Source organism: Oncorhynchus masou, unplaced genomic scaffold, assembly GCF_036934945.1.
Source record: "Oncorhynchus masou masou isolate Uvic2021 unplaced genomic scaffold, UVic_Omas_1.1 unplaced_scaffold_1853, whole genome shotgun sequence".
Classification (NCBI taxonomy): Eukaryota; Metazoa; Chordata; class Actinopteri; order Salmoniformes; family Salmonidae; genus Oncorhynchus; species Oncorhynchus masou.
Window position 1 is genome coordinate 67404 of NW_027008362.1, and position 26433 is coordinate 93836.

At 45.9% G+C, this 26433-nt stretch overlaps 1 protein-coding gene across 1 annotated transcript; it reads left to right on the forward strand.

Moving 5' to 3' along the window:
* The first annotated feature begins 875 nt into the window (after window positions 1-875).
* Window positions 876-22594, forward strand: LOC135532452 (nck-associated protein 1-like). Its single transcript, XM_064959961.1, has 16 exons — window positions 876-1068; window positions 1625-1735; window positions 1838-1930; window positions 6258-6314; window positions 6643-6785; window positions 9388-9478; window positions 10596-10733; window positions 13031-13079; window positions 13197-13353; window positions 13904-13960; window positions 14205-14301; window positions 14616-14734; window positions 15957-16089; window positions 16436-16517; window positions 17669-17727; window positions 22322-22594. Exons 1-16 carry the CDS (start codon window positions 973-975, stop codon window positions 22592-22594), a joined length of 1755 nt encoding a protein of 584 aa, XP_064816033.1. The 5' UTR covers window positions 876-972.
* The last annotated feature ends 3839 nt before the right edge of the window (window positions 22595-26433 follow it).

Genomic DNA, 26433 nt, shown 5'->3' on the forward strand with positions numbered 1-26433 from the left:
TTCCCAGGACATAGACATATCTGATATTGGCAGAAAGCTTAAATTCTTGCCAATCTAACTGCACTGTCAAATGTACAGTAGCTAATACAGTTAAATAAAGGCATGCTATTGTTTCAGGACAGTTAATAATTATGAACTTATATGAAGTTATAAATCAATTGGGCACATTTGGGCGGTCTTGATACAATCTTTTTATTCCAGAAATTCAATGGTTCATTGGATCAGCGCCTGGGCTGGAATAATACATTATGGCCTTTCTCTTGGAAAAGCTGACGGTACAAAATGAATAAAACATTTTTTTCCCCTTTGTATTTTCTTTAACCAGATCTAATATGTTATATTCTCCTACATTCCTTTCCCATTTCCACAAACTTCAAAGTGTTTCCTTTTCAAATGACATCAAGAGTATGTATATCCTTGCTTCAATGTCTGAGCTACAGGCAGTTAGATTTGGGTATTTTTTCCAGAGCCGAAGAACATTTACATCGTTTAGCAGATGCTCTTATCCAGAGCAACTTACAGTAGTTTATACATTTGAATGGGAATCGAACCCACAACCCTGACGTTGAACGCGCTATGCTCTACCACCTGAGCCAAATAGGTGATTTGTTGCGATAATGACTATGTACTTGTTATGTATGTGCAATAAAGTGTTTATAGTACCCTTCAAATAGAGGACCATATCCTCTCTCCTGATTGGGAAGGTACCATTACGGTAAACGACTACCAACTCTGACATGTGTAAAATACACACAACGAGTGAGAGTGTAACTGTTGGCTTAACTGACACACCGACAGGAAATCCACAACTCCAGTTCCGTTATTTAGTATAGCTCCACCAATCACGTGACAGCAGGGTGACAGGGTGTGGCTGGGTGCACTTGTCTTCGAGTCTGGCTGTCACAGACTGTTTCCTGATCTGAAGGAGAGGAGACAGACCAGGGCTGTAACAGTAGGGGGGAGAGGAGCACCATGGCCATGGCTTACCAACAGAAGCTAGCTGAGAAGCTCACCATCCTCAACGACAGAGGGACAGGGGTGCTGCTGCGTATGAACTACATTAAGAAGGTGAGAGAGGAGGAGGGAGATCTGTTAAGGAGAATGGCGACACTTAAAAAAAAAAAAGGAACTTGAAGGAAAGTCACAGGTTTTTTTCTCCTAATACATTCACAGCTTTCTGCCCTGTTTGTGATGGAGAACCGTGTGGATGGAAACACTGGGATGGGAAATCATCGATCGTTAACATTCTAGAATTTTCAAAATCTCTCAATATAGTTAGCTTGGTGGCTGCTGCGGAAAGAATATATATTGTCAGAGTGTCAGCTTGCCTTGAAGAGGAAGTTCACACAGGAAACCAGGCTGATCTGCATCCACCCAGACTCCTGCTACGACACACTTACAAAGCCTCAGCACAGATCTGCTAGCTACGTTTGTCAAAATATTGGTCTCACTTTAATCAAAACACAACCAAACTTTTCAGGCCCCGTAAATAACTTATTAGGCCCATAATTCATGTCAGGAGCCAAAAAAAACAAATTTGATCATACTAAATTCAATAGTTAATTTCCTGAATTGAGTGGATGAAAATGTCATTGACCCTAACCCCAGGCCGGTTCTGTTCCAGACGTGCTTGGATCCCAAGCTTCGGCCACAATACCTGACAGACAAGAACATGGAAGCATCTGTCAAATACATCAACAAGAAGTTCCCCAACATTGACTTCAGGGGAAATAGTGTAAGTAGCATAACCACAATCCACCCCTTAATTCTGAATCCAATAAACCTGAATGATAATCTGTAAAACGTGTCTCATGTGATATGTCATGAATGAAAGCAGCAGTATCTGGTAGGCATCCAGAAACACAAGTCCGAGGTGATGGCGGCCATGTCCAGCTACTATGACTCCTTCATGGACGTTATGGAGTTCAGGGTGAGTCTTTCCAGATCACTGTTTCCCAATCTCTCCTCCAGGGCCCCCCCCAGCCAGGTCCACTTATTTTATGTATTGCAGGTCAACTAATCATCAAGCCCTTCGTTAGTTGAATCAGACATTCTAGTTCTGGAATGTGTGGAATTGGCCCATGAAACACTGTTCCATATAGCATTTGATATTCAAAGCACAAAACTACAATTTATCCGAACAGAATTAACATATAAAGTGACTATATTTTTTTTCTCTCTCCTCCGAATGAAGTAATATATATATATTTCAAGGGGAGTCAAATTGAGATGTGTTGTTGTACAGAGGGAAGTGTGTCCTGTGCCTTATTCATTATGTGTGATGACGGTTACAGTAGTGGACTGTAGGGGGGGGGGGGGTTTCATGACTGTGATGATAATACACATAAAACTATACACATCAGTATATCATCCAATTTCAGAAAAGAACATTTTCAAATGTATTAAAATGCTGATACAAGAAATAACACACTCAGATGTTTCCCTCAATTTCTTTGGATAGACTGTGGCATTTCTCAAAGGAGTCTGTATTATTTATAATGGTCCCATGAGGATAGTCATGAATTGCAGGTGTTTATTCCCTGTTGCTGTCTGTAGTTACAGAGCAACACGAACACATCAACATACTGCGTTATGTGACGTCTGTACTGTTACAGAGCAACACGAACACATCAACATACTGCGTTATGTGACGTCTGTACTGTTACAGAGCAACACGAACACATCAACATACTGCGTTATGTGACGTCTGTATTGTTACAGAGCAACACGAACACATCAACATACTGCGTTATGTGCGTCTGTACTGTTACAGAGCAACACGAACACATCAACATACTGCGTTATGTGACGTCTGTACTGTTACAGAGCAACACGAACACATCAACATACTGCGTTATGTGACGTCTGTACTGTTACAGAGCAACACGAACACATCAACATACTGCGTTATGTGACGTCTGTACTGTTACAGAGCAACACGAACACATCAACACACTGCGTTATGTGACGTCTGTACTGTTACAGAGCAACACGAACACATCAACATACTGCGTTATGTGACGTCTGTACTGTTACAGAGCAACACGAACACATCAACATACTGCGTTATGTGACGTCTGTACTGTTACAGAGCAACACGAACACATCAACACACTGCGTTATGTGACGTCTGTACTGTTACAGAGCAACACGAACACATCAACATACTGCGTTATGTGACGTCTGTACTGTTACAGAGCAACACGAACACATCAACATACTGCGTTATGTGACGTCTGTACTGTTACAGAGCAACACGAACACATCAACCCACTGCGTTATGTGACGTCTGTACTGTTACAGAGCAACACGAACACATCAACATACTGCGTTATGTGACGTCTGTACTGTTACAGAGCAACACGAACACATCAACACACTGCGTTATGTGACGTCTGTACTGTTACAGAGCAACACGAACACATCAACCCACTGCGTTATTTGACGTCTGTACTGTTACAGAGCAACACGAACACATCAACATACTGCGTTATGTGACGTCTGTACTGTTACAGAGCAACACGAACACATCAACCCACTGCGTTATGTGACGTCTGTACTGTTACAGAGCAACACGAACACATCAACATACTGCGTTATGTGACGTCTGTACTGTTACAGAGCAACACGAACACATCAACATACTGCGTTATGTGACGTCTGTACTGTTACAGAGCAACACGAACACATCAACATACTGCGTTATGTGACGTCTGTACTGTTACAGAGCAACACGAACACATCAACCCACTGCGTTATGTGACGTCTGTACTGTTACAGAGCAACACGAACACATCAACCCACTGCGTTATGTGACGTCTGTACTGTTACAGAGCAACACGAACACATCAACACACTGCTTTATGTGACGTCCGTCTGTACTGTTACAGAGCAACACGAACACATCAACACACTGCGTTATGTGACGTCTGTACTGTTACAGAGCAACACGAACACATCAACATACTGCGTTATGTGACGTCTGTACTGTTACAGAGCAACACGAACACATCAACACACTGCGTTATGTGACGTCTGTACTGTTACAGAGCAACACGAACACATCAACCCACTGCGTTATGTGAGCGTCTGTACTGTTACAGAGCAACACGAACACATCAACCCACTGCGTTATGTGACGTCTGTACTGTTACAGAGCAACACGAACACATCAACCCACTGCGTTATGTGACGTCTGTACTGTTACAGAGCAACACGAACACATCAACCCACTGCGTTATGTGACGCGTCTGTACTGTTACAGAGCAACACGAACACATCAACCCACTGCGTTATGTGACGTCTGTACTGTTACAGAGCAACACGAACACATCAACACACTGCGTTATGTGGCGTCTGTACTGTTACAGAGCAACACGAACACATCAACACACTGCGTTATGTGACGTCTGTACTGTTACAGAGCAACACGAACACATCAACACACTGCGTTATGTGATGTCTGTACTGTTACAGAGCAACACGAACACATCAACATACTGCGTTATGTGGCGTCTGTACTGTTACAGAGCAACACGAACACATCAACATACTGCGTTATGTGACGTCTGTACTGTTACAGAGCAACACGAACACATCAACCCACTGCGTTATGTGACGTCTGTACTGTTACAGAGCAACACGAACACATCAACCCACTGCGTTATGTGACGTCCGTCTGTACTGTTACAGAGCAACACGAACACATCAACACACTGCGTTATGTAGCGTCTGTACTGTTACAGAGCAACACGAACACATCAACACACACTGCGTTATGTGACGTCTGTACTGTTACAGAGCAACACGAACACATCAACATACTGCGTTATGTGACGTCTGTACTGTTACAGAGCAACACGAACACATCAACCCACTGCGTTATGTGACGTCTGTACTGTTACAGAGCAACACGAACACATCAACCCACTGCGTTATGTGACGTCTGTACTGTTACAGAGCAACACGAACACATCAACATACTGCGTTATGTGACGTCTGTACTGTTACAGAGCAACACGAACACATCAACCCACTGCGTTATGTGACGTCTGTACTGTTACAGAGCAACACGAACACATCAACCCACTGCGTTATGTGACGTCTGTACTGTTACAGAGCAACACGAACACATCAACACACTGCGTTATGTGACGTCTGTACTGTTACAGAGCAACACGAACACATCAACACACTGCGTTATGTGGCGTCTGTACTGTTACAGAGCAACACGAACACATCAACACACTGCGTTATGTGACGTCTGTACTGTTACAGAGCAACACGAACACATCAACATACTGCGTTATGTGATGTCTGTACTGTTACAGAGCAACACGAACACATCAACATACTGCGTTATGTGACGTCTGTACTGTTACAGAGCGAACACATCAACACGGCGTCTGTACTGTTACACACGAACACATCAACCCACTGCGTTATGTGACGTCTGTACTGTTACAGAGCAACACGAACACATCAACCCACTGCGTTATGTGACGTCTGTACTGTTACAGAGCAACACGAACACATCACCCACTGCGTTATGCGACGTCTGTACTGTTACAGAGCAACACGAACACATCATCACACTGCGTTATGCGAGCGTCTGTACTGTTACAGAGCAACACGAACACATCAACCCACTGCGTTATGTGACGTCTGTACTGTTACAGAGCAACACGAACACATCAATCACACTGCGTTATGCGACGTCTGTACTGTTACAAAGCAACACGAACACATCAACACACTGCGTTATGTGACGTCTGTACTGTTACAGAGCAACACGAACACATCAACCCATACTGCGTTATGCGTTATGACGTCTGTACTGTTACAGAGCAACACGAACACATCAACATACTGCGTTATGTGACGTCTGTACTGTTACAGAGCAACACGAACACATCAATCCACTGCGTTATGTGACGTCTGTACTGTTACAGAGCAACACGAACACATCAACATACTGCGTTATGTGACGTCTGTACTGTTACAGAGCAACACGAACACATCAACCCACTGCGTTATGTGACGTATGTACTGTTACAGAGCAACATGAACCCACTGGGTTATGTGACGTCTGTACTGTTACAGAGCAACACGAACACATCAACCCACTGCGTTATGTGACGTATGTACTGTTACAGAGCAACATGAACCCACTGCGTTATGTGACGTCTGTACTGTTACAGAGCAACACCTGGCTGTACCGACCCTGTGTTCTGACCACAGATTCACTTTTTTTTCAGGATCATGTTTATGAACTGCTGAATACAATTGATGCCTGCCAGTGCTTCTTCAACATTGTGAGTAAAGCATCCCACACTAGTAGATAGGATAGGGTATCTACTTTGCCCCCTAGGGCCACTGTAAGTATCACAACATACAGTTCATTTATATGTTATCGTGTTAACCTACTTTTTTAACCTGAATCATTAATTTAAAAACATGTCATGCATTTATTACATTTAATTATGCATTAATTTATTTAACATGCATTCATTTATTTAATTATGCATTCATTTATTCATGCATGCATTTATTTAATTACGCATTCATTTATTCATGCATGCATTCATTTAATTATGCATTCATTTATTCATTCGTGCATTCATTTATTCATTCATTCATCAGGCGGTGAACTTTGACTTCACCAAGAACTACCTGGAGCTGATCATCACATATATATCTGTCATCGTCATGCTTTCACGCGTCGAAGACAAGAAGGTCCTGGTGGGCATGTACAACTGTGCTCACGAGATGTCCAATGGCAGCAGGTGGGGCCAGTTACATCTATCAACCTTTCCAATACAGTTTTAATTTAAGGAAGTCATTCGGGAATTCAAATTGGAAAGGAAACAATCCTCATTGAAAATGATTGAGCTTGTGTTCAATATATCTTTCATTGACATTTCTGAAAAGACAATGTACATGTAAAATAACTAACCAGATTACATTACTCACACTGCAAGCTCATTTCAGTCTTAATTAAATTCATGACAGAAATTAGCTGACACAGGCTTTTCCCTCTCGTCCAATGAAAGATGGCATTTAAATGTCAGTTTATGACAGAAAACCTGATGTCTTCATCATTCATTAAAGGATGGTATTAGCTGCAGTACGGCAACTTAAATCCTCTGACTGTAGCTATCAATATAGCCAAGCACTGCAAAGATGATTACCCATAATTAATAGCTTTTTAATTGGCAATAACAACACATCCTTCCATTCATTTCCCAGAGTGCATAACAGTACAATTACATTTCCAGTCCTCCTATTTCACAGCATGTTTAATTGTGTAGCTAAAATGGAAAGGAAGACATTTATCTTGATCGAAGACACCGAGGAGGAGGAAAATACTGTACAGACATGAAACAAAGAGTCATTTTCCTCCAGTCACTTCACAATAATCCTCAGTGGTTGCAGATGGAGAGCCACTGGAGTTTAGAAGGAGAGGTGTACCGTACCACTACAGCAGGGTAGCCTAGTGGTTAGAGCGTTGGACTAGTAAACCGGAAGGTTGCGGGAGCGAATTCCCGAACTGAAGTTCTGCCCCTGAACAGGCAGTTAACTCACTGTTTCTAGACCGCCATTGAAAATAATAATTTGTTCTTAACTGACTGTCGGCAACCTTCACCGGAAGGTTGCGGGAGCGAATCCCCGAACTGAAGTTGTGCCCCTGAACAGGCAGTTAACTCACTGTTTCTAGACCGCCATTGAAAATAATAATTTGTTCTTAACTGACTGTCCTAGTTAAATAAAGGGAAAATAAAAATAAATACAGCTCCCAACAGTGACAATGAAGGACACTTGAAAGGATGGTGAATCTGTTTTGTTTTTTTGTGGCTGAGAAAGAAGATAGTCAGTCAGTTATTGGCATGAGTTGGTCCTGTACATGGTAGTGACACCACATGATATTGGTGTTGGCATGAGTTGGTCCTGTACATGGCAGTGGCACCACATGATATTGGTGTTGGCATGAGTTGGTCCTGTACATGGCAGTGACACCACATGATATTGATGTTGGCATGAGTTGGTCCTGTACATGGTAGTGGCACCACATGATATTGATGTTGGCATGAGTTGGTCCTGTACATGGCAGTGGCACCACATGATATTGGTGTTGGCATGAGTTGGTCCTGTACATGGCAGTGACACCACATGATATTGGTGTTGGCATGAGTTGGTTCTGTACATGGCAGTGACACCACATGATATTGATGTTGGCATGAGTTGGTCCTGTACATGGTAGTGGCACCACATGATATTGGTGTTGGCATGAGTTGGTCCTGTACATGGCAGTGGCACCACATGATATTGATGTTGGCATCAGTTGGTTCTGTACATGGTAGTGACACCACATGATATTGGTGTTGGCATGAGTTGGTCCTGTACATGGCAGTGGCACCACATGATATTGGTGTTGGCATGATTTGGTCCTGTACATGGTAGTGACACCACATGATATTGGTGTTGGCATGAGTTGGTCCTGTACATGGCAGTGGCACCACATGATATTGATGTTGGCATGAGTTGGTCCTGTACATGGTAGTGGCACCACATGATATTGATGTTGGCATGAGTTGGTTCTGTACATGGCAGTGGCACCACATGATATTGATGTTGGCATGAGTTGGTCCTGTACATGGCAGTGGCACCACATGATATTGGTGTTGGCATGAGTTGGTCCTGTACATGGCAGTGGCACCACATGATATTGGTGTTGGCATGAGTTGGTCCTGCACATGGCAGTGACACCACATGATATTGGTGTTGGCATGAGTTGGTCCTGTACATGGTAGTGGCACCACATGATATTGGTGTTGGCATGATTTGGTCCTGTACATGGTAGTGACACCACATGATATTGATGTTGGCATGAGTTGGTCCTGTACATGGCAGTGGCACCACATGATATTGATGTTGGCATGAGTTGGTCCTGCACATGGCAGTGACACCACATTATATTGGTGTTGGCATGAGTTGGTCCTGTACATGGCAGTGGCACCACATGATATTGGTGTTGGCATGATTTGGTCCTGTAAATGGTAGTGGCACCACATGATATTGGTGTTGGCATGAGTTGGTCCTGTACATGGCAGTGACACCACATGATATTGGTGTTGGCATGAGTTGGTCCTGCACATGGCAGTGACACCACATGATATTGATGTTGGCATGAGTTGGTCCTGTACATGGTAGTGACACCACATGATATTGGTGTTGGCATGAGTTGGTCCTGTACATGGTAGTGGCACCACATGATATTGGTGTTGGCATGAGTTGGTCCTGTACATGGCAGTGTATGTGTATACATGTATGAATGTGTGGTTGATTTGACTAAGTCCTGATTGATTGTTTGTTTGATTGATCCTCCAGTGACCCTGCGTACCAGCGCCTGGCTCAAATGTTTATGGAGTATGAACAGCCCATTAAGAAACTGACTGAGGAATTCGGCCCTCACACTAAGGTAATTGTCAATTGCGTATTCACATATTCAATTCACAAAGACGTCAGAGATTCCGAGTTGGATGACCGTTCAAAAAAAAAAATCCCAGTCGGATCTCGTTAAAAAAAAAGTACTTTTAAACGTTGTCTTGAACGGACTGAAATCGGAAGTCGTAGATTTCTGAGTTCTCAGTTGTGTTGAACACAGCATTAGTCTTCGCGCAGGGAGGGAGAAAACAGCAGAGGATCCGCCTCTCACCGTCCCTGCTCTCTCCTTCATTTCCTCTGGTGAGACTGACCAGAGAGAGGGACACGGTCTTCCACCTGATGGGGAAACTCAAGTCGCACCGAATCTGCCTCATGCGCAATTCATGTTGTTCCTATGACCAGAGAAAGAAAACTCATCGATATTAAAATAGACATGATGAGCTGCCAGTAATATATTTAAACACGCGGGGCTGATGATACACTTGGCTATTCATTCATGACAGCTGCAGTGCGACTGGAAGTAGAGAGAAGCACACTTTATGTTTTGTAATAATGTTGACTAAAGACAGTGTTGACAGTGCTGAATTATTATTATTATTTTTACAATAACGCTTTGCTGAATATTTTGACAGTCTCTGGGTTTTAAAACGCTCTAACATCTTACGTAGGCTAGTATCAAACACCGCTGTGTCCGGGGTCGTGGGAGTTCTGGAAGCACGGTGATTTGAGCTATCCGATGTGCCAGCTCAGTAGGCAAACTCGATTTAGCCACAGATCTCCTAGTTCACCAGATAGGCGGAGTTGGTCTTTTCAGACAAATTGAAATGGTTCACAATGGCAACACGTTGTTTACCCGATGCTCAGGGCTTCCGAATCAAGCGCATTTACCACCAACAGCACAACACAATAAATAAAAGGAACGTATAGCCTTTACTGTTGGCTTGAAGATTAACCGGTTGGTGACCACTGCACTAGGGTATATTGACGATTGTATATTCTCTAGGGTAATGTTAACTGTATTTTGAAAACGACTGTAAATGTTAGAGTGGGTCATTATTCCTGATTTGGACTGCTATTCGGCTTTATAACTCTATCACGGAGCTCTCCCTCTCTCGCTCCCACCCTCTCCCTCCTTCCCCCTCTCTTCCCAGGGTGTGACGGAGGCCCTCCTGTCCCTACAGATGTTGTACCCTAGGAGGAACCTTCCTGCAGAACAGTGGCGCAGCGCTCAGCTCCTCAGTCTCCTCAGCGCACCTGCCTCCATGCTGGACCCTGCCTGCTGCGACACCGTGAGACTGCCCTCTCTCTCCCTCCCTTCTCTTCTCTCTCCCCCTCTTCTCTTTCCCCCTCTTCTCTCCTCCCCTCTCATCTTTCCCCCTCTTCTTCTCCCCCCCCCCTCTTCTCTTCTCCTCCCCCCCATCTTCTCCTCTCCTTTGGACCCTGCCTGCTGTGACACTGTGAGACTGTCCTCTCTCCCCCTCTTCTCTTCTCCTCTCCTCTCTCCCCCTCTTCTCTCTCCTCTCCTCTCTCTCCTTCCTCTCCTCTCTCCCCCTCCTCCCTCTCCCCCTCTTCTCTTCTCCTCTCCTTTGGACCCTGCCTGCTGTGACACTGTGAGACTCTCCTCTCACCCCCTCTCCCCCTCTCCTCTCTCCTCTCCTCTCTCCCCCTCTTCTCTTCTCCTCTCCTTTGGACCCTGCCTGCTGTGACACTGTGAGACTCTCCCTCTCCCCCTCTCCTCTCCTCTCTCCCCTTCTCCTCTCCTCTCTCCCCCCTCTCCTCTTCTCCTCTCCTTTGGACCCTGCCTGCTGTGACACTGTGAGACTCTCCTCTCTCCCCTCTCCTCTCCTCTCCTCTCTCCCCCTCTCCTCCCCCTCTCCTCTCTCCCCCTCTTCTCCTCTCCTTTGGACTCTGCCTGCTGTGACACTGTGAGACTCTCTTCTCCTCTCTCCCCCTCTCTTCTCCTCTCCTTTGGACCCTGCCTGCTGTGACACTGTGAGACTCTCCTCTCTCCCCCTCTCCTCTCCTCTCCTCCCTCTCCCCCTCTCCTCTCCTCTCCTCCCCTCTCCTCTCCTCTCCTCTCCTCTCCTCTCTCCTCTCCTCTCTCTCCCTCTCCTCTTCTCCTCTCCTTTGGACCCTGCCTGCTCCTCTCCTCTCCCCTCTCCCCCTCTTCTCTTCTCCTCTCCTTTGGACCCTGCCTGCTGTGACACTGTGAGACTCTCCTCCTCCTCCCCCTCTTCTCTTCTCTCTCCTTTGGACCCTGCCTGCTGTGACACTGTGAGACTCTCCTCTCCTCCTCCTCTCCTCTCCTCTCCTCTCTCCTCTCCTCTCCTCTCTCCCCCTCTTCTCTTCTCCTCTCCTTTGGACCCTGCCTGCTGTGAAACTCTCCTCTCTCCCCCTCTCCTCTCCTCTCTCCTCTCCTCTCTCCCCTCTCCTCTCCTCTCCTCCCCCTCTTCTCTTCTCCTCTCCTTTGGACCCTGCCTGCTGTGAGACTCTCCTCTCACCCCCTCTCCTCTCCTCTCCTCTCTCCCCCTCTTCTCTTCTCCTCTCCTCTCGACCCTGCCTGCTGTGAGACTGTGAGACTCCCCTCTCTTCCTCTCCTCTCCTCTCTCCCCCTCTCCTCTCCTCTCTCCTCTCCTCTCCTCTCCCCCCCTCTTCTCTTCTCCTCTCCTTTGGACCCTGCCTGCTTTGAGACTCTCCTCTCTCCCCCTCTCCTCTCCTCTCTCCTCTCCTCTCTCCTCTCCTCTCCTCTCTCCCCCTCTCCTCTCCTATCCTCTCCTCTCCTCTCTCCCCCTCTTCTCTTCTCCTCTCCTTTGGACCCTGCCTGCTGTGAGACTGTGAGACTCCTCTCCTCTCCTCTCCTCTCCTCTCCTCTCCTCTCCTCTCCTCTCCTCTCCTCTCCTCTCCTCTCCTCTCCTCTCCTCTCCTCTCCTCTCCTCTCTCCCCCTCTCCTCTCCTCTCTCCCCCTCTCTCCCCCTCTCCTCTCCTCTCCTCTCCTCTCCCCATCTCCTCTCCTCTCTCCCCCTCTCCTCTTCTCCTCTCCTTTGGACCCTGCCTGCTGTGACACTGTGAGACTGTCCTTTCCCCTTTTCTACTCTAATCTGTTTTCTTTTCTCTTAATCTCTTATCTTTTGTTTTCTTATCTTCTCTTCTCTTCACTTTTTCATTTTTTTTCCTCTTCTGTCCTCTCCTCCTCTCTTCCCCCTCCCTAGAATGTCCCTGTCTGCAGATTTCAAAAAGGCAGCCACTGGCGTCTTTGTACCATAGTGTTCTGTGTTAGTCTCTGTGCCCGTGGTTCTCTTCATGTGGGATTCAAAACTTCAGCCAAGAAACAGAGACCACTACACAAACACACAGTGTATACCTAATATCATGGCACATACCATATTTTGTATTGAGTATTGTGTCTGGATATAAATTCCTTTAGGAGAAGTTAGCGTGTGTATCTGTAACAGCCAAATATGATCGTTAGCATGTTTTGTGTTATCATAAAGTACAATAAGTCACATGACATCTGTAAAATAATCAGAGACGTCTATTGATGACTTATTATTGACTGATTAAATGACTAACTTGTGTTTCCCCACAGATGGCCTGTGAGTACTTGTCCTTAGAGGTGATGGAGCGATGGATCCTTCGTGAGTGCTAGTTATTATCTTCAGACTCAGTCTAGGCTACCTTCTGAAAAAATAAAAAGACTTCAGTGGTTGCACTCTATTCCCCATATTCACGTTTTGATCTCTCCTCCCCTCCAGTGGGTTACCTGCTGTGTCATAGCAGTCTGAACACCAACCAGTCATCTCAGGAGCTGTGGAAGATGGCCCTCCGCAGCGGCCTTCATCTCACCATCATCAGGGATGAGACAATCAACATCCATAAGATCACAGAGGACTACTTCGATGGCCTGAAAGGGTACGTCATTATTATGACATTTATACTCTGTCCTCAGAGTGATTGGACTGGGTGTCAAGCTGATTCTAGTTCCCAATGTTCTGGGCCCTGGTTCCCAATGTTCCGGGCCCTGTTTCCCAATGTTCCGGTCCCTGTTTCCCAATGTTCCGTGCCCTGTTTCCCAATGTTCCGTGCCCTGTTTCCCAATCTTCCGGGCCCTGTTTCCCAATGTTCCGGGCCCTGTTTCCCAATGTTCTGGGCCCTGTTTCCCAATGTTCCGGGCCCTGTTTCCCAATGTTCTGGGCCCTGTTTCCCAATGTTCCGGGCCCTGTTTCCCAATGTTCTAGGCGCTGTTTCCCAATGTTCCGGGCCCTGTTTCCCAATGCTCTTGTAGACAACAAAAAACATTGCTGGTTAGCATATTTTAGCATATTTAACAAAGCTCCTACAAAGGTCTTAATTGAATTATGATGGTGGCGCTAAGATGCTGTTGGGAGAGGCCCTGTCTGGTAACGTGTACCGTACTGAACTATAATCTTACTGATAGCTCTTCCTCGTTTCGTTGTGACAGGTACAGTAAGCGTATCGCCGATATCAAAGAATGTCGCGAGCATGTTATAGTCAACAGGTGAGTTATCTGCTTGTGTATAAAACCATTTATTTTTTAACTCAAACTGAGCCTGAAATGATGGAACTGCTTCAGATAGCGCCACCGATTGATTTGATTGGTCTCCCATTTAACGTCAACAGCAAGTAGCACTCTTTTTCATGGTCCTTCGAGACTGATTGGAACCAGCAACCATGGCCACCATATGATTAACAGTTAAAGTCAAGAATATAGATAACTATGTGTGTTGTCATATGTATGTCAGTGGAGCCATGCACAGAGAGAGGAGAAGTTTCCTGAGGAACGCCTTGAAGGAGCTGGTCAAAGTCCTGGAGGATGAACCTGGACTTCTGGGACCCAAGGTACATGAACTCATTTAGTTCATCTGGCTAATAGTGCCAATCTATTGCATGTTCAGCTTCCCTGTATGTTTGGACATTATCATCAGCGATGTATTACATTACATTACTGGCATTGACCTCTCGTTCTATACAATAATAAACAGACAAACTGCTGTGTGTTTTTATTTCAGAGCTCTCTATGTTCAGTACATGAATATGGTCAAACAGTGATGTGTCTTTTGCTAAATGTTCAAGTTTTTTTTCCCTCTCTCCCCCTCACCCTTTAATGTCAATCCTCTCTCCCCCTCACCCTTTAATGTCAATCCATCCCTAAGGTGTTGTTTGTCTTCATGGCTCTGTCGTTTTCCCGTGACGAGGTCCTGTGGCTCGTCAGATATTCAGAGAATATTCCCAAGACCAAGACTCCAGAGGACCACAGCAGACTAGACACACAGCAGACTAACCACAGCAGACCCTCTCACCACAGCAGACCCTCTCACCACCAGACCCTCTAACCACAGCAGACCCTCTCACCACAGCAGACCCTCTCACCACAGCAGACCCTCTCACCACAGCAGACCCTCTCACCACAGCAGACCCTCTAACCACAGCAGACCCTCTAACCACAGCAGACCCTCTAACCACAGCAGACCCTCTAACCACAGCAGACCCTCTCACCACAGCAGACCCTCTAACCACAGCAGACCCTCTCACCACAGCAGACCCTCTCACCACAGCAGACCCTCTAACCACAGCAGACCCTCTCACCACAGCAGACCCTCTCACCACAGCAGACCCTCTCACCACAGCAGACCCTCTCACCACAGCAGAACCTCTCACCACAGCAGACGCTCCTGCCATGCCACTTTCTATCTCCAATATCAGCCCTAAATACATACAGTACCATATTAGCATGCTGAGGAGAATGTGTGAAGAATATGTTTGTTTCAAGTGGCTCTCCTGTACATTAAAGTTTTGCAAGTTGAACCTAACATTAGCATTCAAGTCACACAACTAAACAATGGAGAAGAAGCTTATACAACAGCTACTGTATCTGGTTGTTAAAGCACAGTAAAGTCATACTGTTGTCATGTGTTTATGTACTATATATTGATACTGTAGTCACTAGTTTATGTACTGTATAGTTTTACTGTTGATACAGTAGTCACTAGTTTATGTACTGTATAGTTTTACTGTTGATACAGTAGTCACTAGTTTGTGTTTATGTACTGTATATTCCTACTGTTGATACAGTAGTCACTAGTTTATGTACTGTATAGTTTTACTGTTGATACAGTAGTCACTAGTTTATGTACTGTATAGATTTACTGTTGATACAGTAGTCACTAGGTTATGTACTGTATAGATTTACTGTTGATACAGTAGTCACTAGGTTATGTACTGTATAGATTTACTGTTGATACAGTACAGTAGTCACTAGTTTATGTACTGTATGTTCCTACTGTTGATACAGTAGTCACTAGTTTATGTACTGTATAGTTCTACTGTTGATACAGTAGTCACTAGTTTATATACTGTATATTTTACTGTTGATACAGTAGTCGCTAGTTTATGTACTGTATAGTTCTACTGTTGATACAGTAGTCACTAGTTTATGTACTGTATAGTTCTACTGTTGATACAGTAGTTACTAGTTGTATATGTGTGTGTTGCAGGCAGATGGCTGAACTCCTGTTCTACATGGAGAGGTTGAGGACCCTGATGACTAAGTACAGCCGTGTGGTGGAACGCTACCATGTCCAGTACCTGGCCCAGTTTGATGCCCTGCTCCTCAACGACACCATGCAGGTACTGGGGGGCCTGGGGGGGGGGGGGGGGGCTCTTGTCTCCTGCCATTATGTCGTCTCAAGTCCAGGATGTTCTTTCCCTAATCTCCTCCAAAGACCAGGATGCCATTTCCTCCCGGGCACGCTGCGGGGGTGGGGGCGGGGCTTACTGTTTGAAACTTGAATTGAATAGAGACACAATACAATGTGGTATGCCTCAAGGATCTACTCTTGGGCCTTTATTATTTCAGAGCAGACCGAAATAATTGTGACTTATCATCATACGGTATATGTTGTTTTTAGTCTAAGAAAGCATTTATCCCAGAGGACGTTGCTTCTATTACTGTTTTGACTATTCTGTCCTGTAGAATATGTATGTCTGTCCAGAAGAAGAATCAGTCCTGATGACATCATTTGTCTCCACCTTGTCTGCACTGACTATCAAGCAAGGTAAACCAAATGTATCTGAAATCTAGATTTCATATCTAATGCAAGGTCCTACTTCAGGTGTGTGATACCACACAGGTAGCCTAGTTGTTAGAGTTAGAGGTGACAGGTAGTCTAGTGGTTAGGGGCAGGTAGCAGTGGTTAGAGTGTAGCCTAGTGGTTAGAGGTAGAGGGGGCAGGTAGCCTAGTGGTTAGAGTGTAGAGGTGACAGGTAGTCTAGTTGGTTGGCAGGTAGTCTAGTGGTTAGAGTGTAGAGGTGGCAGGTAGCCTAGTGGTTAGAGTGTAGAGGTGACAGGTAGCCTAGTGGTTAGAGTGTAGAGGTGGCAGGTAGCCTAGTGGTTAGAGTGTAGAGGTAGGGTAGCCTAGTGGTTAGAGTGTAGAGGTGGCAGGTAGCCTAGTGGTTAGAGTGTAAAGAGGGCAGGTAGCCTAGTGGTTAGAGTGTAGAGGTGGCAGGTAGCCTAGTGGTTAGAGTGTAGAGGTGGCAGGTAGCCTAGTGGTTAGAGTGTAGAGGTGGGTAGCCTAGTGGTTAGAGTGTAGAGGCGGCAGGTAGCCTAGTGGTTAGAGTGTAGAGGTGACAGGTAGCCCTAGTGGTTAGAGTGTAGAGGGGGGCAGGTAGCCTAGTGGTTAGAGTGTAGAGGTGGCAGTTAGCCTAGTGGTTAGAGTGTAGAGGTGGCAGTTAGCCTAGTGGTTAGAGTGTAGAGGTGGCAGGTAGCCTAGTGGTTAGAGTGTAGAGGTGGCAGGTAGCCTAGTGGTTAGAGTGTAGAGGTAGGGTAGCCTAGTGGTTAGAGTGTAGAGGTAGGGTAGCCTAGTGGTTAGAGTGTAGGGGCGGCAGGTAGCCTAGTGGTTAGAGTGTAGAGGTGGCAGGTAGCCTAGTGGTTAGAGTGTAGAGGTGGCAGGTAGCCTAGTGGTTAGAGTGTAGAGGTGGCAGGTAGCCTAGTGGTTAGAGTGTAGAGGTGGTCAGAGCATTGGCAGGTAGACTAGTAGTGTGGTTAGAGAAAGGTTTCTAGATTGAATCCAGAGCTGACAAGGTAAAAATATGTCGTTCTGCCTCGTAACAAGGCAGTTAACCCACTGTTCCTATGCCGTCATTGTGAATAAGAATTTGTTTTTAACTGACTTGCCAAGTTAAATAAAGATAAAATGTCCCTCAACAGTGGAAAATGGAGAGGAGTTTGACTTCAGGGCTCTGAGACTGGACTGGTTAAGATTACAGGTACGGTACTTCACTTAGCCTAGAAATACCTTACATCTACCACACACTGCTCCATGTTATACTCCTGCACTGTTCCATGTTATAAGCCTGCACTGTTCCATGTTATAAGCCTACACTGTGAACACACTGTTCCATGTTATAAGCCTACACTGTGAACACACTGTTCCATGTTATAAGCCTACACTGTGAACACACTGTTCCATGTTATAAGCCTACACTGTGAACACACTGTTCCATGTTATAAGCCTACACTGTAAACTCACTGTTCCATGTTATAAGCCTACACTGTGAACACACTGTTCCATGTTATAAGCCTCCACTGTAAACACACTGTTCCATGTTATAAGCCTACACTGTGAACACACTCACCTGTTCCATGTTATAAGCCTACACTGTGAACACACTGTTCCATGTTATAAGCCTACACTGTGAACACACTGTTCCATGTTATAAGCCTACACTGTTCCATGTTATAAGCCTACACTGTGAACTCACTGTTCCATGTTATAAGCCTACACTGTAAACACACTGTTCCATGTTATAAGCCTACACTGTTCCATGTTATAAGCCTACACTGTGAACTCACTGTTCCATGTTATAAGCCTACACTGTGAACACACTGGTCCATGTTATAAGCCTGTTCCATGTTCCATGTTATAAGCCTACACTGTGAACACACTGGTCCATGTTATAAGCCTGTTCCATGTTATAAGCCTACACTGTGAACACACTGTTCCATTTTATAAGCCTACACTGTGAACACACTGTTCCATGTTATAAGCCTACACTGTGAACCATGTTATATGTTATAAGCCTACACTGTTCCATGTTATAAGCCTACACTGTAAACACACTGTTCCATGTTATAAGCCTACACTGTTCCATGTTATAAGCCTACACTGTGAACTCACTGTTCCATGTTATAAGCCTCTGTTAATTCAAACAATACTGTTCCATGTTGTGCCTACATCAAATACAATTTCCATGTTATAGTCTACTGTTCCATGTTATGTTTCCACACTCGCCCCATGTTATAAGTTTGTCTGCTTAGAGTATCAAGATGTGCTCTGTGCTGACTTCATGCCGGGCAGGCCTACAATTAGTGTGTCTGTGTCTACTTCAAATGCCACAGGGTTTTTTCATGAATATTTCTTGTGGCATAAGGGAAATTCTGGCAAAAGGTTTCTACTGAGAAGAATAAATCGCCACTTAGTCATTTACTCATTTCTTTACTACTCGCCTTACGCCTTACTTTCATGTATGGTTTCCATTAAATCTCACCACTTAGTTTTTTGCTCCCTCTAAATTCCCAATTTCACTCGCCTCTGCTCCCCACCTGCCGCTAATTTCTCTTAGCCGTTACCCCCCAATTAAATTCTACCACTCGCCGCTACCCACTTCAGTTCTCTAAAGTCTCTAATACCCTCTCACTACCCCACTAGCTCGCTACCCCCACTATTACACTACTATTTGTTACCCGCTCCCAAATTCCCGCCCAAATGCTAATACCCCCTCTAGTCTCTAAATTTCCACTACGTCTACCCCCACTTCCGCCGCTACTCCTTCCTTCTTAGTTACAATTTCATTTTAAATTTAATTTCAATAATGCTACCACACACCCGTCCCTATACTTTCTAAGTCAAGTACTTAAATTCCCACTATTCGCTTAATTAATTATTATTTATTTTATTCCCACTAGTTTTCATTCCCCACGCCCAATATTATATTATACCCTATTAAAATGCTAATCCCCACTACCCACTCGTTTTTCCGGTCCCTAATTAAAAATGTTATTTCCCATCTGTTCGTTTAATCCCCGCTACCCTCTAGTCGCTAATTTACTAAAGTTACTACGTCCGCCCGCTACCCCTTAAAATGCTACCCCGCTACTTACTAGTCGCTAATTCCTCTTAGTTATTAATTCCCACTAAAGTCACTACCTTAATTAGTCGCTAAATCCCCCCGTCCCGCTACCCCATTTCGTTACCCCCACTATTCTATCGCTATCCCTCTTATTATTAAGTCGCTACCCATTTATTACAATTGTCTTACTTCGTAATCCCTAATTCCTAAATTTATTTAATAATAATAGCCCTCTATCCTTTCCCCATACCAACCACCGTTTATTTATCCCCACTAAATTTTTATTCTTGAAACCCTAAATTATATAGTGGCTTAATTCCCGCTTAGTCACTTCAATTTTACTCGCCTCTTTGTTCCGCTTAAATAATTTCAATTTAGTTTTCTACTTACTAGCTTTAATTTCCCACTAAATATAAAGTCCATATAGCCCCTACGTTTCCAATTGTACACTTACTACTTCACTTTCTGGTAATTTCTTAAATCAGACGATTGGGATAAAAGCAATATGGCAATAGTCTTGCCAATGACGAATCCAAGATATTACAGCATTGCGACAAATAATTCCACGTACATGATGTGCATAGGGTCTATGGCAGGGGTTCCCAATAGGGTCTATGGCAAATCCTTAATAGGGGTCTATGGCAGTGGGGTCTATTTACAAGTCTCACAGTCTATGTCAGTCTCAAGAGGGTCTATATAGGGGTCCCCACCCCCATTTCCAGCCAAATACGCCATTATTAAAGCCTTCAGTTTTACGAAAATCAGTACTTTGGGAATATATTTCCTAAATTAAAACATTTCTGAGCTCATTACCTGGGATTTTTGAGAAATGACAAACAATATAAATATAATTACTCAATACTATTACCTCAATATATATATATATATATCTACAAAGTATCCGGCCCCCACTTGGGCACTTTGCCACATTATTTCAGGCTTCAAATATAAGATATAAACATACTTGCGAAGAATCAATAACAAGTGTAATATACCATATGGAACGACGATTTATTGATATTTCAAACTTTTTTAATCAAAATCAAAAACTGAAATTAGCGTGCAAATGCCCGCTTCCTTTATTTCAGTGCAGCGTTTTCCAGAATGCGCGCCTTCAGCGAGGATCTCTGAATGATCCAATGTTGACCTAAATTAATGATGATAAATATAATTCAATTCGTGCAAAAATTGTCCGCATGGGGGTTTCCGCACTCAGATAGTTCAGAGGTCTCGAAAGAGCTGAGAGTATCATGAAGAACAAGCGGAAACCACACCAGTCAAAAAAACCGCATACTACAGAAGAAAGTTTGCTGGATTTGATACAAAATATTTCCTGCTTTGCAACATCTCAGAATGTGCAAGCAATATTGAATGAAGGAGTATCAGACCACTGCACCTACTTCAAGATCTAGCCAATCCCTCTGAGCTCAATAAATATATGACGAGATGGCAGGCTCCATGATCACTCTGGATGAATCCGCAGAGATCTGCTGCTGAGGTGGAGTTCCATCCATAGGACAATGCATATTTCAAATGTGCCCCTTTATGGAAGAGGGCAAGAAGAGCTTCTGAAAGATATCCATAAAAAGTGCTGTCTGTGTTGGGCCACAAGCAACCTAAACGAGACAATAGCGGGAGAGTGTTTCGGCTAGAGAACAGCAATTTTTGCAAATACGCAAAACGCCATGCCTGGCTTAGCATTCATATTTCAATTTTTAGCCACTTTATAGTCATCGTCAACATTGTGGGTGGCAGCACAATATTTGAATCGCTTTTCTTCTCAGCTTTTAAAACAGAAGATGGTTCAAATTGATGGGAAGATAGATGGAGCCAAATGCACCATTTCCGGAAGAAAACCTGATGGAGTCTGCAAAGACTCCGCACAAACGGAGATTTGTCTTCCAACAAGACAATGATCCAAAACATAAAGCAAAAATCTACAATGGACGGTTCAAAAAATCGTCGAATCCAGGTGTTAGAATGGCCAAAGTCAAGGTCCATCTGACCCAATCAGAATCTGTGAAAGAATGTCCGTTGCCATTAAATGTTTCCATCCAATTACTCAGCTCAAGCTGTTTTGCAAGGACGAATGGGAAAAATTTCTGTCTCCTCACATTTGCTATTACATATTTGGGTGTCATTTTAGCAGACGCTTCTTATCTGAGCCGACATAAATTGGTGAATTCACCTCTGACATCCAGTGGAACAGCCAATATTTCAGGCACAGTGCATCGAATATTGTAAAGGCGAGAAGATTACTTTACCTATCCTGTGTACCTTTGAAGAGTGCGGGGTTTCAGGTGTTCCTCGAAGACTCCAACGGCGTTTTATGTGTTTTGTTCTGCCATCAAAAAATAGAGTTGCCGCAACAGTTTCTTTGATTGGCCGAGTTCGGAACTGCAATTTCCTCAATGGTAGGAGTATGGCAAGCCAGAGTGCGATGAACGCTATTTCGGTGTAGATCAGAGCCTGAGGTATTGCGTGCCGCCTCTCAAAATTGCAGGCAGCAATTGTAGCGATGCCAATTCGAAAGCTGCGGAGAGAGCGCGATGCGGGTGACGAGAGAATCCTGGGAAAATAGAGCGCTCTGACGAGCTGTGTTTAATGGCACAGGCAGGGAGCTCCAGCCACAGCGAAGTTGCGGTAATCCACGGAAAGATTTGGGCGCCTGGATTAGGGATTCGGGCGCCAGCTTCAGTGTGAAGGTGGTCGCATTTCCGCGATGTTGTAGAGCATGAACCTACAGGAACGGGCTACCGCCATGATGTTGGTTGAGAACGACAGTGAGCTGTCCAGGATCACGCCAAGTAGCGCTCTGGGAGGAGGATACACGGAGTTGTCAAGTGATGCGGCGGCGATCACGGAACGCTTCCTCGAGAGAGCAGCCTGCCTTTGCGTCTCTGTGGTGATCCGTCATCCACACCGCTATGCTCCTCGCCAGACATGGAGAGATATTCGCCACTCCGGCCAGAAAGGGGGAAAGGAGAAGAGCCGAATTGTGTAATGTCGCATAAAGGGCGATTAGGAGAGACCATGTGAGGTTATGACAGAGCCAAAGTGACTTGCGTATAGCGAATAGAGAGGGCCCAGAACAGAGCCTGGGGACACCAGTGGTGAGCGCGCGGCGAGGAGACATCCTCGCCACGCCATCTGGTAGAGCGACCTGTCAGGTATGCCCATCCGAGGAGGGTGAGAGTGATCTGATGGTTCACAGTACGGGGCTGCAGCTGCCGACAGGCACCGGCAGCGACGGCGCCGCTATATAGCAGGCCAGCTTCAGTTAGCGATGGCGCCTTTATAGGGCAATATGTGTCCAGTTGACCGACCTCAGTCCTGTAACTCGACTGATCTGGGATCGCTGAAGGCCGCCCTGACAGAGTGACGGGCCGGAGAGCCGGCCGGGGGCACGCCCAAGAGCTCTTGGAGAGAAAGAAAGAAGGGATACTGGCAGTTGCTGCTGATATCGGAGGGATCGAGGCTGCACTGCTCTCTGAAGACGGAAGGGACAGTTGCGGTCAGCGATGAGCTGCAGGTGAGGTAAGGGGAGTTGTCCTCGGAATGGTCTGGAGAAGAGGATGGGACAATGGGCAGAAAGAGTATACGTCGTCATTAAGAAGCGTAGCATTTCCATCTGGAGAGAGAGGGAGAGAAGTCAGAGCACAGGGTAGGGGCAGACCATGTGTCGCTTGACTTAAGCAACGACGTGGAGATGTCGCCGATCTTCTTAAATGGTTGATCATCTGCAGAGGGAGGGGTAGTGCAGGGGGAGGGGAGTGAGGATTCAGGAGGGAGGAGAAGGGTAAAGAGTTCTGTGGGCCAGAGGCAGATGCCGGGTCTCAGGTTTTGTGCTGCTTTAGCAGCAGAGACAGATGAGGAAAATGCAGAAGAGGAGGAAAGGATACAGCCCCGTGAGGAGGCGAGCTTCCTCCATTTCCACTGCTGCCTGAGCTCAGCCTCTGCAGAGCCGTTAGGTCATCGAGCCACGGAGCGGGAGGAGGACGAGCGGCCTGGAGGATAGACAGAGTCAGCGGATGCAGAAAGAGAGGAGGGTTGGGAGGAGGTAGGAATCAGAGAAAGGTTGAGTGAAGGCAGAGCAGAGGGAAGAGATGATAGGATGGAAGAGGAGAGAGGGAGAGAGCATGGGTTGGGATCACCATTGCGAGGCGTGAAGTAAGTTTAGAGGGTGGATAGTAGTGGTCGGAGATTGAGGAGCTGAGGTTAGGAAGAATAGAGCATCTGTGAGATGCTCGTCTTTGTGAGTAGAAGGCGAGGTCAAAAGAAAGAAGGAGGCGAGGTGAACGAGTCAAAGGTAGACGTGAGCAGTCGCCCAGGACTGTGAGAGGTGCTGTCCAGGAAAAAGGAGCTTATCAAGGCACGCTCAATATCCTCCGGTGCTGGCGGCCGATACGATGTAAGGATGCCAAGCTTTCTGAAAGGGCCGGGTGACCGCATTGCCACGGGAATTCAAAGGAGTGCTTATTAGATGATGGGGCAAGGAGGAGAGAGTAGCAGAGCTCTGGGAGAGCGAGGATCTCGCGTCAGCCACCTGCTGACCAGAAGCTCGGGTGTGCGAACATCGTATGACGGCGAGCAGCAGAGTAGCAGGCCATTGTGGCGATCCATGTTTCGCTTAGCGCCAGGAAGTCGAGGGACCGGAGGGAGGCATAGGCGAGAGCGAACTCCGTTCTGTTGGCCGCAGATCGGGTGTTCCAGAGGCCAGTCGAGCACTCAGGAACTCCACGTGGGTCAAATGCCGGGGACCACCAGACAGGTGGTCTGCGCCACGCGGTGTGGAGCGTTTGTATGGTCTGTGCAGAGAGGGAGAACAGGGATAGATAGACACATAGTTAACAGGGTACAGAAGAGGCTACGTTAATGCAAAGGAGATTGGAATGACAAGTGGACTACACGCCTCGAATGTTCAGAAAGTTAAGCTTACGTAGCAAGAATCTTATTGACTAAAATGATTGAAATGAAACAGTACTGCTGGAGTAGGCTAGCTGGTAGTGGTCATGCGCGTTGACACTACACCAATCAAGTCGCTCCTACGAGGTAACAGTTTCTACAGTGCCGCTATTCGGGGGCCAGCTGGCTAGCTAGCAGGCGATTGGCGTTATGTTACCTTAAAAGAACGCATAATAGCTGGTTGAAGCTAACTCAGAAAATTGCTCTAGGCTACACAATTGTCTTAGATACAAAGACGGCCATGTAGCTAGCTAGCTACGATCAAACAAAACAAACCGCTGTACTGTAATAGTTACTACAGTGCTGCTATTCGGGGCTAGCTGGCTAGCTACGTTAAAAGAACGACAATAGCTGGCCAGCTAACCTAGAACGCTTCAGGCTACACAATTGTCTTAGATACAAAGACGCTATGTAGCTAACTAGCTACGATCAAACAAACAAACCGTTGTACTGTAATAGTTACTACAGTGCTGCTATTCGGGGGCTAGCTGGCTCGCTACGCTAAAAGGGCCAGCTATTACTGTTTTAACGTAAGCAGCCAGCTAGCCTTCGAATAGCAGCACTGTAGTAACTATTACAGTACAACGGCGTTTGTTTTGTTTGATCGTAGCTAGCTAGCTACATAGCCGTCTTTGTATCTAAGACAATTGTGTAGCCTAGAGCGATTTTCTAGGTTAGCTAGCCAGCTATTGTCGCTCTTTTAAGGTAACGTAACGCAATCAACCTGCTAGCTAGCCAGCTAGCCCCCGAATAGCAGCACTGTAGAAACTATTACACTCGACGGAACGACTTGATTAGTGTAGTGTCAACATCGCAGCCACTACCAGCTAGCCTACTCCAGCAGTACTGTATCATTTCAATCATTTTAGTCAATAAGATTCTTGCTACGTAAGCTTAACTTTCTGAACATTCGAGACGTGTAGTCCACTTGTCATTCCAATCTCCTTTGCATTAGCGTAGCCTCTTCTGTACCCTGTCAACTATGTGTCTATCTATCCCTGTTCTCTCCTCTCTGCACAGACCATACAAACGCTCCACACCGCGTGGCCGCGGCCACCCTAATCTGGTGGTCCCAGCGCGCACGACCCACGTGGAGTTCCTGGTCTCCGGTAGCCTCTGGAACTGCCGATCTGCGGCCAACAAGGCAGAGTTCATCTCAGCCTATGCCTCCCTCCAGTCCCTCGACTTCCTGGCACTGACGGAAACATGGATCACCACAGATAACACTGCTACTCCTACTGCTCTCTCTTCGTCCGCCCACGTGTTCTCGCACACCCCGAGAGCTTCTGGTCAGCGGGGTGGTGGCACCGGGATCCTCATCTCTCCCAAGTGGTCATTCTCTCTCTCTCCCCTTACCCATCTATCTATCGCCTCCTTTGAATTCCATGCTGTCACAGTTACCAGCCCTTTCAAGCTTAACATCCTTATCATTTATCGCCCTCCAGGTTCCTCGGAGAGTTCATCAATGAGCTTGATGCCTTGATAAGCTCCTTTCCTGAGGACGGCTCACCTCTCACAGTCCTGGGCGACTTTAACCTCCCCACGTCTACCTTTGACTCATTCCTCTCTGCCTCCTTCTTTCCACTCCTCTCCTCTTTGACCTCACCCTCTCACCTTCCCCCTACTCACAAGGCAGGCAATACGCTCGACCTCATCTTTACTAGATGCTGTTCTTCCACTAACCTCATTGCAACTCCCCTCCAAGTCTCCGACCACTACCTTGTATCCTTTTCCCTCTCGCTCTCATCCAACACTTCCCACACTGCCCCTACTCGGATGGTATCGCGCCGTCCCAACCTTCGCTCTCTCTCCCCCGCTACTCTCTCCTCTTCCATCCTATCATCTCTTCCCTCTGCTCATACCTTCTCCAACCTTTCT